Source organism: Ovis aries, chromosome 17 (assembly GCF_016772045.2).
Source record: "Ovis aries strain OAR_USU_Benz2616 breed Rambouillet chromosome 17, ARS-UI_Ramb_v3.0, whole genome shotgun sequence".
Lineage (NCBI taxonomy): Eukaryota > Metazoa > Chordata > Mammalia > Artiodactyla > Bovidae > Ovis > Ovis aries.
The window spans coordinates 63,474,790-63,489,921 of NC_056070.1; the positions used below are offsets into that span (position 1 = coordinate 63,474,790).

The 15,132-nt window shown below is 48.1% G+C and overlaps 1 protein-coding gene across 17 annotated transcripts in view; it reads left to right on the plus strand.

The window, feature by feature from the left end:
• The window catches only part of GIT2 (GIT ArfGAP 2), a 41,398-nt gene extending 27,804 nt beyond the window's left edge, over window positions 1-13,594 (plus strand). For 6 of the 17 annotated variants that reach the window (XM_004017430.5, XM_027956629.2, XM_027956630.2 and 3 more), the window contains 6 exons: window positions 348-596; window positions 2,227-2,316; window positions 6,718-6,800; window positions 7,406-7,594; window positions 9,883-9,946; window positions 10,452-13,594. In XM_004017430.5, the coding sequence (XP_004017479.1) occupies window positions 348-596; window positions 2,227-2,316; window positions 6,718-6,800; window positions 7,406-7,594; window positions 9,883-9,946; window positions 10,452-10,664 (888 nt within the window). In that variant the 3' untranslated portion in view covers window positions 10,665-13,594. Of the gene's footprint in view, window positions 1-347; window positions 597-2,226; window positions 2,317-6,717; window positions 7,001-7,405; window positions 7,595-9,882; window positions 9,947-10,451 lie in introns of those variants that run through there. The other 11 variants (XM_027956631.2, XM_042234700.1, XM_042234701.1 and 8 more) reach the window with 4 other exon arrangements.
• The last annotated feature ends 1,538 nt before the right edge of the window (window positions 13,595-15,132 follow it).

The window sequence follows — 15,132 nt, forward strand, 5'->3', positions numbered from 1 at the left end:
TGCTTGAAACAGCCTTAGAACCAGCCAGGGCACAGCCTGCCTGCAGACAAATTTCAGGGCCACCGTGACCAGTCTTTAAGCTGTGAGAAATTTTGCTTTAAAAAAGTCCAAACTGCAACTTTTCCACAGTCAGAAATGATTTCATTTGCTTAACTGATTAAGTGAGTTGACTGCATTTCACTCATTCTAGAAGAAAGAGTTTGTCTTTGTGGTTGCCTTTGACTTTCAGCTCAGCAAGCTGTTACTGTTCTTATTGTTAAAGCTGGTAGTTGTACGCGTTTACTTGGTGTTTGCTTTTTCTGCTTGCTATAGAAAAACACAGTCCCACTGCCAAACATGTCTTTCAGCTTCAAACACTCCAGAGTGAAAATTCGAACCTCAGGAAACAGGCCACAACCAATATATATCAGGTGCAAACTGGTTCTGAATACACAGACACTTCCAACCACTCCTCCTTAAAGCGACGTCCGTCTGCCCGGGGCAGTAGGCCCATGTCCATGTACGAGACGGGATCAGGTCAGAAACCCTATCTCCCAGTGGGAGAAGTGAACCATCCCGAAGAAAGCAGGACGAGACTCCAGCCATTCCCGGCGCACGTAAGTAATACCACCAGTGCTTCCGCTCTTTACTCTGTCCAGCCTGACCCCTGCCTTCCCTCTTCTCAGCTTGCAGATCCCCAGTCTCCGCTTTGCCAAATGGGGCTATGAGAACCGTCCTTGTGTTTGCTGTATTAACATGTCGACCAGTGCTTGTGGTGTTCCCACAAGCACTCCACAAGCACTCAGGGCCCATGGCCGAAGGTGTCCCAGCAGCTCTGGGGATTCTGGCTCTTGCTCGGCCCCCTCTCCCCCTTTTTCTGCCCCGTATCCATAGTATATTTCCCGAGAGGCCACTGTTGGAACTTTTTTGGTCATGAACTTCCTTCCCCATATCCAAAACCAAAACTTTATAAAGGTTACCACGGGAAGAAAGTACCGTCTTCTTCCAGGTAGGCGGGTGTGTGCCCACTTATGCACCAGAGCCCTTAGAATTCAGAGTGCCTTCTCCACTCTTCTGAGTGGAGCAGGTGGCGTCTGTGGCCTGGGGGTGCAGGCCTGGTCGGGAAGCCTGTGGGCCTCAGCAGCCCTGCACCTGTGGTCAGTCTGCTGGCTTAGCTGCTGCCTCCTCTTCCTCCCTTGTTGGGAGAAAGTGTTGCTTTTTCATTTCATGAGAACGAGATGTAAAAACTCCTATATCAACTTTACCTGCTTTATGTTCCAGAGATGGTATTCTGTAACAGGCTGCTAACACTCTTGTTTTTCCCATGGAATAAGTATTGTGTTGCGAGGTTTTCAAATTATATATCTTTTGGATTAATTTATTTTAAAAACCTATGTTTTGACAAAATGTTTTCTGCATTTTGAACCTACGTGATTTTATTTTTTCGGAGAGTAATACTTACCTTTTGGAATGTCAGTTGTTCTTCAGTCCACTTTTATAGGAATTTCCAAAAAAAGTTCTCAGGGTCAATAGTAAAGAACATGGCCTGGGAAATTATACCCTATTCAATTTTGTCAAGGTTTAGTGTGATAAAATTACAGTGTTGTTATTTTTTAATTGGGAATCTGCTGCTTCAGCTTTTAAAGTTGTTTGGGCTAAACATTCTAAAACAATTGATTCAACACATTTGGTGTAATGGGAATGCCATTGAACTAAGTTAAGAATCTTATTTTTGTATAACTGAGAACAAAATTTAGGAAAAGCCACTTTGTTCATTTTCACAGTGTACTTTTTGATTTTAAAAACATTTAAAATGTAAAAATGTCTTATTATTTTAAAAGTTCTATATCTGTACTGTATCTGATATACATAAACCAACTTTAAATCATTTGTATAGATTTTCATTTCATATCATCTGTCCTGATTAAAAAAACGAGTATTTGTTTAAGACTATTAAAAAAAAAAAACCATTGGCACTGTTGACAGATTATGCTAGGTATTGTCTTTTCCCTCATAGAAAAGTAGCCTTACAGATTCTGAGTAATTTCCGAGAGGCATTTATTTCACTGAGGGATTAAACATCTCTGGGGATCTCATTGGCTAGCGTGGGCGTTTCAGCACTGATCCCATGTAGTGAGTTGCTCCTTAGGTGTCTTTTAACTGGGAACCCAGGCGAAGCCAGGGTGGGTGGCAGGGTTTCATGTTTGTTTTGTGTTTTCCCGAGTGTGTCTCTTTTTCCCCTTCCAGATCGGGAGGAGTGCGTTTGTGACCTCCTCTTCATCTCTGCCTTCCTTCCCCTCCACACTGTCCTGGTCGAGGGACGAGAGCACCCGAAGGGTTAAGTACACTGAATGGTCTGCTCTCTGGAGGAGGGGCCTTGCTCCTGGGCGCTTGGTGCTTCTCCTGGCCGTCCTGGCCCTCCCTCCTCCACTAACCACCCTTCTGTCCTGCATGAGGCCTCGCACGCACACCCGCACGCATGTCTGCAGGAGAGGGCCTCCCTCTCAGCTAACTCCACATAGCTCAGTCTCATGTGACGTTTAACACGGTCCGCAATTCGCCCTGTAACATTGATTCTGAGCGTTCTGTCTATTTAAACAATCAGAAAATTAGCTGGCTGCTGGTTAAACATAATATGGCAAATCTGTCCAATTTTGTTCAAAGTGTTATTAGGACTAACAGAAACACTGAGACACCGTGTTTCTTGTTTTGTTTTGTTTTGTTTTTAACGTCTTGACATGTGTTATGTCAGCCCCTGACTTGACAGACCCAGGTTTTGCAGTCCCTGCATTCCACATCCAGATTGGAGGTGTAGGCAGCTGTTAGTACAAAGCTGTTCACTCTTAGTTGGTCAAGTCCAACTTGCCAGTGTATAATTTACATTCCCAGTAACAGCGTGTGATTCAGGTAAGCTTCCTTTAGAGTAGCCAGGCAGCAAGTATTTATCAAGCACCTTGTCCACACCCTGCCTTTCACAAAGTCAGTTAAAGAGTCCTAGGAAGTTAGGTGACACTCCTACTCTCAAAGGCACTGTCAGTTTAAAAAATGCCTTGATGCATGAAGAGTACATGACAGCAAGCTGGGAAAGAGCACAGGCTTTGAAAACCTGCATTCAGGTCCTGGCTCTCGCGTCTTTTACTGGAAGGGTGGTGTCCCTAAAATGAGAGGAGGGAGGGAGGCTGTGGGTGAGGGACCACCTTGACAGACCAGGGGAGATTTGCACCAGGCCTTTGTCTATTCCCTCCGCTTTTGGCTGGAACTATGGAGAGTCTTCTTTCCCACTGAGGAGAGATTTCCCAGTGCCTCACAGCTCACTGTGGCCCTTCAGGGGCTCTTTTCTGCACGTTTGAGGTAATCTATTGAAAAGAAACCTCTTGACATATGTATGCTGCTATCTTCTGAGCGGTTCTGAAGTTGAACTGCACTGTTTTTACTACAGTATTTCAGTTAAGGACTTTCCTGGTGGCTGAGTGGTAAAGAATCTACCTGCAATGCAGGAGACCCAGGTTCCATCCCGGGGCAGCTAAATAGAAATGATATCTTTCTTGAAATGCTGTTGCTAAGAGTCAGGTAAACCTTTTTGTCCACTGTGAAAATTTTTTTTTTAATTTTTGGTAGTTTTGAAAATTATTGCCAGGACTGCTTGCTGAGACAATGTTTTATACACATTGTTTACACTGGTGATCCCAGTTGCTCCTGATAGCTTCACATTGAGTTTAGGCTTTTATGGCACATCTGTATTCAGAGAAAGCTACCAATCTCTTAAATAAACTGAACCAGCACCAACTATAAGGTAACTTCTATTAACAGCTTTGAGAGAGCAGCACTTTTAACTAATAGACCTGGGTTCTGCATGTTGACAATAATTTCCTTAAAATTAACACTGACTAATTTTAAAGCCCAAAATATGCTTTTGTTGACAACAATGAAGGATTTAATGTAAGTAACCGATTTCCTGGGTGGTTATTGCTGTACATTGTTATCTGTATTCAAGAAGCATTTCCTGAGTACTTTGATCAGATAGATGAGTCATTACTCTTGTAACATGCTTCAGTGAAACTTGGTACTTTTGATCATGGGTGATGCATTTGATTTGTAATTGTCAAATTTACATCAAGGAAGACAAAAAGATCCATTGTAAATAGATGGGATTTTTCTGGGTTTAATTCTGTTTTCTAGCTTTTTCACTGGAACTACTCTGGACAAATTTCTCAGAATACTTATTTAAATGCAAGTGTTTCACATTCCATTTTATGCTCTGTATATGTGTACACACACGGAAGCACACACTCATCTTTGTGTGTATGTATATATAAAAACTAAAGGAAAGGAAATTTAAAGATTATTCAAACATGCACTGTGAAAGGTAAGAATAATTTTTTTTTTTTTCGGTTTGGTTTTGTCATGTCTTGTTTTTGTTTTGCTTTTTTGAGATATCTCTGGAAGAGCCTGGTTTCACTATTCCCTTCCTGGGATATAGTGCCTGCTTTGGTCTTCCATCTAGACAGCCAGTAGCCAGTAACTCACTGATTGGTTCATGAAGCCAGATCAGAGGCACTGCTTGCTGGTAGGAGGTCGAAACAAAGGGATCTTGAATGTTGTAGTTTTTACAGAACTTAGCTCTGCAGACTGTACAGCTGCCAGCCAACACTTTCAATCACTTGCCAGATGAACTCAAGTGGTTAAAGCACAGACCCTTTAGAAGCCCATCGCAAGTGTCTTGCATTAAGTGGCTGGAACCAAATAGAGCATCTGAGGGAGACGTGAAAGACCTCAACACACACAGACAAAGAGCTTTCTACCTGGGAGAGGACTGAGAGAGGCTAGCAGGCAACACGTATTCTGGTAGAGAAGGAAAGAAACCATTTCTGGATCCACTGTTTATCAGTTACTAAAAATTTTTTCTTAATTAATAAAACTTTTTTTGGCCTTGCACATAGTTTGTGAGGTCATAATTCCCCAACCAGGGAACAAACGCAGGCCCTGGGTAGCGAAAGCACCGAGTCCTAATAGTATTGTGCTTCTAGAGAGGCAGAGTAGGGGCTGCCTGCCTGCCTGCTCACATAGGGCCTTCAGAAGGCCAAGCAGCATGATCAGTAAGGAGCAAATAATTAAACTTGAGGGAGGCTTTCTTAACTGACTCACTCTAAGGGAACCATTCTTATGAGTGAAGCTATGGGGACTCCATGTGTTTAAAACAGGGCTCTGAATTTACACATGAAGAAATTCTGAATTTGCAGCTATCTCTTATTACAGTTGGAATAAAATTCCTTAGTCACACGTTTTGATTCACTTGGATTAAATTCAGGGTATAGAACTAGAAATAGCTCATGTTTGTCTTTTGCAATTGGTAATCAACCTAGGTTTTAAATCGGCTTCCACTGATTTCTATTCAAATGAGGAAATTCTCAAGCACTATGGATAAATAATGAGAGGAAATCCTCTGTATTAAATACTCCAGAACTAACACAGTTCCCTTCAAAGGAATGTGGTCCCCTCTAAATGTAGTACTCCCCCACCACACCCTGAAGGCTCTGTACTTCCTTAGTGGTGCTGCCATTTGCTCAAAACAGTTCAAGGGTTCCTGCATCCCTTTTATTTTACACTGTATCTTTATGTTTTAAGGGATGGATGTTTGGGGAGATGGATGAAAATGTTTGGAAACCAGTTGTCACACCGGCTTGATCCATTTTGGCTGACAAACAACGTGTGGCAATGAATGAGTGATTTTGGCTTCCTCCTGGGGCTCACAGAAGCCGTCTCTAAGGGTGGTTCTTGGAGAGCCAGATTGAGAGCGGTGGCAGGCCTCAGAACCCCAGGCTGGGGCATCTCGGGCAGCAGGAGACAGGAGGCCCCAGGTTTTGGTGCAGGTTTTCTGTTGACTTTTTGGCCTTGAGGGTGACCCCCGGCTCTTCTGGCCCTTCCTTTTCCCATCTGGTATTAGACCAGCTTCCCTGGTGGCTCAGAGGGTAAAGCGTCTGCCTCCAATGCTGGAGACCTGGGTTCAATCCCTGGGTCGGGAAGATCCCCTGGGGAAGGAAATGGCAACCCACTCTAGTATTCTTGCCTGGAGAATCCCATGGACAGAGGAGCCTACAGGTGGGCTACAGTCCACGGGGTCGCAAAGAGTCAGACACGTCTGAGCGACTTCACCTCACCTCACCTTTCCCATCTGGTATTAGACCAGCTAATCTGCAAGCAGCTCCCAGCACTGACAATCCAATCTATGGGTATATGGCATGTTTGCTTCTTAAATGGGTCTCTTTATATTATGGTTAAACTCCATACTTCTTAGCTAAACGTGAGTGTTGCCTTGCGTGTCTCTGTTAATTTGTATCAGGGATCTGGTTGCAGAGCAGCTAAGGAGTGAAGATGAAGATGGGGTGGAGAAGGAAAGAAAGCATTTCTGGATCCACTGTTCATCAGTTACTAAAAAAAATTTTTTTGTAATTTTTTTAATTAAAAAAAAATTTTTTTTTTGGCCCTGAACATAGCTTGTGGGGTCATAATTCCCCGACCAGGGATCAAACCCAGGCCCTGGGCAGTGAAAACACCAAGTCCTAACCACTGAACCACCAGGGAATTCCCTGTTACTGAATTTTTAATAAAACATTGGCCCCTGTCCCAGATGAGGTCTAGGGCATGAAGGCCACGTGGCCTGACAGGTAAGGGTTCCTGGGAGGGCACCCAGGAAGTACCTGGTGGTTTCAGCTAACGGGACCACCTTTTCTCTTGTAGGCATCCCGGCTGGAGAAGCAGAATAGCACGCCGGAGAGTGACTACGACAACACTCCCAATGACAGGGGCCTGGATGACATGGGGTACTCGCGCAGGAAGAAGGCCTCGGGGCTGGGCTCTCTAACCAGAACCCTAACAGCTCGGTCACGCCCTTCACCACCTCCACCTGCTTCTCTGTTCTCAGACCCTTAAGGTCCTCAGATACCGAGACATGAGTTCATAGTCCACACCTCTCCTCATCTCACCTGATTGCCCCAGGGGCCCTTTTTCCTTTTACCAGCAGGTTAGACTCATCTCTGAGTCTCTGTATTATGCTTAAAGTCAGTCCTGCACTTCAAGTCAACGTTAGGTTATACCCTGCATCACTGTCCCAAGAATTGGCCTTGATTCAAATGACTTGATAACCACACAGCGCTTCCCATTCGTTTGCTCCCTCCCTTTCCCCATCGTTAGCCTTCCTATGAGGGTCATCCCATTCAGCCTCGTGGTAGAATGAAGCAGCCTCCCTGTGAGCAGTAGCTGCTGCTGCTCAGCGAGCCTTACCCCAAGTCTCCTGCCAGACAGGATAAAGGAAACCACAGTAGCAGCCCGCTCGTGCCTCCAGCAGATGCACACGCCGAGGCTTCTAGAAGCAGAGAGGCCACCCATCAGCACCTGTCACGTTTAACCACTTCTTTAACGCTCACAGGTCAAGCAGGAAAGGAAGGCAGAGGAGCTCGGTGTGGCAGGGTGACAGCTCAGGCCCAGACACGGCAGAGCCCCATGCGGCCCCCAGCCCCATCCTCCCCAGCACCGAAGACGTCATCCGGAAGACGGAGCAGATCACCAAAAACATACAGGAGCTCCTAAGGGCAGCCCAAGAAAATAAACATGACAGGTAAGGGGGCTTGAGAATCCTGCCTGGCTCCGGGAGAGACGCTGCCGCTCTAGTTACAGACGGGACTGGGTTTTAACATGCTGACGTCAAAAGGTCGGAAATTTCAGGTTTACTTAAGACACTTAAATGTGTAAGTTTGGGTTTTGCTTGTTTGTTTTCTATGGTAATTTTTTCTTTCTAAAAAATTTATTTTGAATTGAAGGATAATTGCTTTACAATATCGGTTTCCTTTCTGCCATACGTCAACATGAATTAGCCTTAGATGTATATACGTCTCCTCCTCCTTGAACCTTCCTCCCCCCTCCCACTCCTCACCACCCCTCTAGGTGGTTACAGAGCCCCTGTTTGAGTCCCCTGAGCCCTGCAGCAAGTCTCCGCTGGCTGTCTGTTTTGCATATGGTATAGTGCATATGCTTCCATGCTACTTGTCTCCATGCGTCTCACCTGTTTTATATGGTATTTTTAATTTTTGACGTCATGAAATGCTCTGAATAAAACTGCATCTAGAGATAGAATTACAGCATCTTTGGGGTAGTGACATTCCTAGTTCTCGAGGTCAAAGAAGCTGCCTCAAAACTGGCAACAGATTCTCCCGGCTGCTCTGCTTAGCTGGGGAGGAGTGTGTGCCATAGGTTTCCTGAAATGAACCTGATTTCTTACCCGACTCCCTCACGTATGCATGTGCACGTCTAAGAAGCAAGTGGTTTACAAATAAAAGTGGGTCTAATCATCACCCAAATCATTCTCTGCTCCTGAAAGAAAAACCTGCTCAGTCTGGGCAGAACAGCATCCCACAGAGTTCTTTCCAGCTGCAGAGAAGGGCCTGGCCCCTGTTTTAACCCACCCCTTTCCTCTCGGGTAAGTTATTAGCAGTTGCACGTTGACCCTAGTTTCAGGTGTTGGCTGGCCTGCTCCAGACACATTGTTTAACATCATCCCACTGAATTTGTGGAAAGCAGCAGAATTTGATCAAAATACAAGAAAACCTCATTTTTTTGAGTAGGTCAGCTAAATTTGGCCTTCCCAGGTAGCCCGGTGGTAAAGAATCCAGGAGATGTGAGTTCGATCCCTGGGTTGGGACGATCCCCTGGAGGAGGAAATGGCAGCCCACTCCAGTATTCTTACCTGGTGAATCCCATGGACAGAGGAGCCTGGTGGCCTTACAGTCCATAGGGTCGCAAGAGAGTCAGACGCAACTCAGCGACTAACCAACAGCAAAGTTTAGTGCTTCCATGAAGAAGTTCTCTTCATGCCTCTGCACAAACAGGAGTTGTTCCAGGAGCACCATACTGCCCCTCCCTCTTCCTCTGTGCTCCCTTCCACAGAAAGCTGGGCCAGTGTCTCTTGCAGTCTCCGTGTCCCTGGCAATGTCACGTTCACCTCCCCGTTTTCCACCCTTTTCATTTTGCTGTACAGCTCAGACTTCTCCCAGTGGCATCATTTCCCCGCACCAGGAGAGGAGTGGGCAGTGTTTATTACCGGAGCAGAATTAGTCTTCATGGGTGGATGGCTGGAGGAGCATCAGAGAGAAAGAGGAACCTACACGATTTCTCAGCCTCCTTCCGTGAAAATCATATAACCGTTCATCTCCCCTTCCCTGGGGCATCCTGTTTATCACATGCCCCTCCTGCCTCACATGCTATAGCTGTGCAGTACCTCTGCTCAGCACCGCGGCCTGGACAGCAGGCTCCTTCATTGCATCGTTACATGAAGCAGAACGTTCCCCACCTTCCCACATATGGTCTGTTAGGGTCCTCGATAACATGGTACACCCCTCCCCTGGCGCTCTCCCACTGACGGGCCCCACGCTCCACTTCCCATCTCACCCCACTCGGAAGTGCGCCGCTCGTGTTGCAAATGACCAGAAAAACATGCTTATGTTGTGTTTCTTTCAAGAATATAAACATGTGTCCTGGGGCTGCTTTCTGGCTTCAAAGATCGCAATATGGTACTTGCTGCAGTCTGGGAAGTTTGTCATTTTTTTAAGATGTACAAATCCATTCAGCGCATGTTGTGATCTCAGTCTTCTGTGGCTCCCCCAGGCTGTTATGCGTGTCGCCTGCATCCATACCTGGAGGCTGTTTTTACACGATGGAATCAGCTTTGAAGGATGGGGGCCCCGGGTTTATCCCCGAGTGCCTTGTGTTGGTGTGGGATCCACAGCAGGCTGGCTGTGGCCTCAGCCCCTTTATTACGGGAGTGTAAATGGAAACGTATTCATGTCTGAGTGTTCTCTGTCTCTGAATTATTTTTGCTGTCTTTGAATAACCTTTTCAATATTCTTGCAGTTATATTCCCTGCTCAGAGAGGATACATGTAGCTGTTACAGAAATGGCAGCGTTATTCCCCAAAGTAAGTCACTCCCTGCTTAACTTGGTTTGGATCCTTTTCAATGAGCTCCAAGAAATTTCTTGATGACCTTTACATTACATTCATCTTTTTGTAGCACAGAGAGTTTTAAATATGCAAACAGCCATATAGGGCTATTGGTTTGGGTTTAATAAGACAAGAATGTATAAGCCAAATGCTGCAAGGCAAAGCATTAATAGAAAAAAAATTTTATCTGGAATATTTCACCCATGTAAATACTTTTTCAAATACTGCTTCAGAATAGCACTAGTAAATGCATACTGCTAAATATACTGCATGCACTCTGAACTTTGAGTCAGAGCCCCCAGAATCTCCTACGCTGTAGGTTGCCAAACTTGTGGTCTTTCACACATCCCCAGTAAAAACATGCAGGACACAACTGCCGTTCACTGCAGAATAGTTTGAGTTGTCTTCCGAGGAATGCTTGTCCCTGTTCTCGGAGGTGTCCGCCCTGCAGTCCATAGCGAACGGCTGTTTTTCTGTTTAGAAACCCAAGTCCGACATGGTGAAGACCTCCCTCCGCTTATTGACGTCCAGTGCCTACCGACTGCAGTCAGAATGCAAGAAGACCCTCCCGGGGGACCCGGGCCCGCCCACGGACATCCAGCTGGTCACGCAGCAGGTCATCCAGTGTGCCTACGACATCGCCAAGGCCGCCAAGCAGCTGGTCACCATCACCACCAAAGAGAACAACAACTGAACGGCAGGGCTGGCCCTTCTGTTTCCTTTTCCAAGTCCGGGTTCCACTTTAGACATGGAACTCTTGCGATTTTTGCAGACACAAGCATTTGATGAAAGTTTAAAACTTTTTAAAAAGAAAACTCAGTATTATTTTTGCATGTTTTCTAACAAATTTTCGACTATTAATTTAACCCACTTGCCTTATTTTGTGCCTGTTTGCCAGTTTACCTTCTGACGTTCTGTTGTGCTGTCCGTGACCATTGAGTTAACGACCATAGACACCCGAAAGCAGAGCTTCGTTGTTTAAAGTTTGTTAGACCTTCTCCATCCCTTCAGACTCCTTGCCTGTGGCCAAGACTATAAGTGAGGTTCTTAGTGAAGCATTCTCTGGAGAGAGTTGTCTAATCCCTGTCAAGCATTGTGCAATAGGCAAGTTTTCCAAGCTCTACTGCAGAACCTCTTTAAGTTCGGGGTATCTCCAAGCAGGCGTGTAGAGAAAGGACTTTGCCACTTTCTGAAACTAGCGTAATAGTCTCTCTTGGGGGGAAACAATGAAGCGATCTGTTTACTGTCCTGCCACACTCAGTGTTCTCTCAGCTGATTTTCCTATCTTGTCTTCTGTCCGTTTCTGTTTTACGGTCACCCTGAAGTCTCCATAGCGATAAGCACTCATCCCCATGTCCTGTGTGCCTTGGCAACGTTGTCACGCACAGGTGGAGGACCCCCAGTCCCACGAGCCAAAGCTCACCCCATTCAGACAGCACTGCCGTAAACTGTGACGAGAGAAATGGTCTCCTCCCCTCACTCCTTTAGCCGCTTAAAGCCTTCTCACACGACCAGCCCCACACGTCTCACCACCTTTAAGGAATTTGGATAAGGTAAGATGCGTACAGTCACCGGGGTTCGTTTCTCCTCTGGCACCTCGTCGCTGGTACTTCAGCATCAGACATCACATTTCAGGAAGTCCCTGCAGAGCGCTCTAGGTGACTGTGCGCGATCCCAAGGCTACAAAAGCCTGCAGGTGTAAGGTCTGGGATGCCCTGAGGTTGCCTTCTAAGAAGAGCTGGGTCGTTCTGGAAGCTAAAAGTGTATTCCTTCCTGCTCGTGGCCGCTGTTTTGTGTGGGCGTGGCTCAGACCCTGACCTCAACCAGCGGGGCCAGGTGGTAGTGACAATGAATGAAGTGAGCCAGGTGCCAGGGACAGCGGGGAGCCCACGGCATGTCAGTGGGGACAGCAGCTGCCCGGCTCCACTCAGGCTGCCGTGTAAATAAAACGGGCCTGGAGTTGCCGAAGCTTTTGACTTGTCGGAAGACATCAGATATTTCTGTGCCATCTCTCCATCTGTAAACGTCGGTGACTTGTCTAAACGTGTTCACAGCACAAGTGTGGGCACGCTGCGGCCTTGAGGCTGCTGGCTCCCAGCTCTGCTGTGGATCGCGAAGCCTGGCTTCCCTGGCCTCCCCGGGTTTAGCCTCTGAGCCCTATTACCTTTTGCAGGGCTGCCGTACCCTGTGTTAAAGTTGATGTTGGTCCTTGTTTCATCCATCTGTTCTGTCCCATAGCGCTCGTTCACACACATGGAAAAGTCAAAATCATCACAGTTGCCCCAAAACATGCTCGGTAAGCCTGTATTTTCACAGAACTGTTTGATTCACAAACACCTCTGTAGCCTGACTGAATGCTGTTGGAAGGAGGCTGGTGATGGTGTCTGGTTACTCAGTCACTGTGCTGGGTGCGTTCCCCGGCTTTTTGCTCTGCTGAGTAGCGTGGGGAAAGGGTCCATGTCTCCAAGGCTTGTCTGCACAAACCTAAGTGCCACGCTCTTGTCAGATCAAAGGAGGTCTTCTACCTCCAGTTCAGGCACCGTCTGAGAACCATCTCTGCACACTGCACGGATGGGCTGTCCCTCCTCTTCCTGGCCAACATGGGCTCCTTGGGCAAGGCCCGGCGCAGTCGGGTCGGCGCCCTTGGCCTCCTCCATCGGGAGGACGGCCTTCTGGATGATGAGCTGCTGCAGTGGGTGAAGCAGCGTCTTCACAGGCATACTCAGAACCTGGAGTGGAGGGTGTCATTTCGTGCCCCTGGAGAAAGTCAAGGAACATGAGGGCCAGCAAAGCATGCCCAGCCGTGAGCACACCACAGGAGTTCGCCCTGCAGACCCACAGTGCCAGCACTCGAGGAGGGAAGCTCCCAGGTGGAGTGACACCCAGCGACAGGCCTAAGGGGGCCCTTCTCCTCCAGCCCCCTGCGCGTTTCCTCGAGGCTGGGGTCAGTGACCTGCGGGGCCTGTGGACGTTCGCACCTCGTCTGAGCAGCCATTCACCTTTTGCACATGGGTTCCCAGGCCTTACGCTGACATCTGAGCTCTGTCATGTCATCCTCTTCCCCTTGATTCTCAAATCCCCGCCCCCTCAGATGCCCTGAGGAGCTGGGAGGACACAGGTAGGAGAATGACCGGGAGGCAGCTCTACCTGAGCGCCTCCCACTGAAGTCCTCCTCTGCCTCGGAACACAAATAGTTCTTATTTGCCAAAGAACGACGACTCGGACCCAAAGACTAAACACAGCATTTCACTGATGGGAACTGGAAACGCACAACTCAGGAGCTGTCCTCCGACTCCCCCAGCGATTTCAGCTGCAGAACCCGGGCAAGCCCGGCTTGAGTCTGTCCCCTGCAGCCACCCTGAGCTCCCCACGCAGAGGGTCTTCCTTCTTTCCTTGTCCCAGTTGAAGGTCACCTTGATTTTCCAAAAGAAAATGCTGCATAGGAAAAATGAAATGCCTTTTATCCCAGTGTCTTCTCTCCATGTCACCCATGATTCTGTACTTATTTTTCCTGTTCATTGTACATTTGTATCCCTGTAATTATTGTTCAACCCTGTAAGTGTTGTAAAATCGTTTTGGAATTTGTGCCTGCTAGTTATGCAATAAACAGGCTCTGTAAGTGTCCTTGGGGTACTGTGTCTGCCATCAATTAGCTGATGTTTCCAGATACTCGATCAAAGTTCTGAGGAAGTTGTCCCCATGGAAACCCATCTTCCATGAGAGGCGGTACTGCAGGTGCCTCCACCCTGGGAGCTCTGTCAATGGCCTTGTCCTCCTCTGTGCTCAGCAGACAGCTTTCTTAACAAGAGGTCCTGCATCATGGGGTCACTTCCAGGTATCTGATAGTGAGGCCTTTACTCCTCACGTTAAATTTTTAAAATTCGGCGAAAGCCGGCCAAGCATAAGTGCCGTCATCTCTGAGTGAGTAACCGGGGCATAGTCTTCTTTTGCCAAGAAGTTGTGTCCTACCCTTGAGCCCCAGGTGCCAGGACCCCCGCAGCGTCTATGAAATAACCGACTGAAAGGACTGTCCACTGGCTGTGGGGCTACACAGAGGCCATTGGCCTCACCACAGGGACAGGTTGGGGGCCATCTGAGGGTGACGTGCCGAGAGGCTGTCCAGGAGCGGTCCCCGTGGCCAGAGCCATGGAGATGGCACGGACCCCACAGCTTTCTGGGGTCACGCGGCAGCTCACCACACAGCAGCTCCCTGGTGGAGGGGTGCTGCGGACAAGGGGAGGTCTGGGGAAGCTGGGCTTCATCCTCCCGCCCCTACTCCCAGGCCCTTACAAGCACAGTTTCCCTGACCACACTCCCCAGAATTCTCAGCGCATCTCCCATCCCAGTGCAGCTGCTCCCCGAAACTCCTCTCCCCCCCTACCCCTTCCCATCTTGGGACTCGTCTTCCCCCTTCTGTCTGTCCCCTCTCAGGCTTCTCTCCCTTCCTCCCCGGTCCTTGTAGTATTGCCTATGGCCTGCCGCCCGCCAGTTCTCCACCTCTGCCTTTCAGAACCCCAGGTAATTAACTCCCTCCCACCTGGCCTAGCCTCCTCTCACCTTTATCCTGTAAGGACCAACTGGAAGGACCGTCTCTCTCCCAGACCCTGCTTTCATCAGGAGCCCACAGTGCATTACAGACAGGGTAGTTTTGAAATCTAACTTGGTCTTACAATTTGCACACACACACACACACCCCACTATGGCCTAAGAGTAGCTGTTAGGCCCCTCTTGCCCCACACCTTGCTATCTGCTTCCCTCTCCTAGCCCTCCCCTCCCAGGACCTCTTCCGATATTTCCCTACCCCACCCAGCCCCCTTCCTTTCTGAGGGGCTGAATTGCCTACATAATTACCTATATAGGCGCTTATTGTGGGCAGTCCCTGGCTAAGTGCAATTTCCTACAGTCACAACTGAAACGACCTCCCATTTTGCAGATGAGGAAACAGCCCAGTTGGTGGTGGCAGTGGTGCGGGTCAGCACATAGGGCCTGTGCTCAGCCACAGGGTTCTCACTGTCCAGGGGAGCTTCCAGGGTGTGGGCTGCAGGAACACAGTGGACGGCAGACCTTCTGGAAGCAGGAGAGGTGAGGGATGGCTCCACCCTGGACAGAGGTGGGGGGCAGACCCAGAGGCACTCCTCTGGTCTTGGAGCATCAGGGCGGGA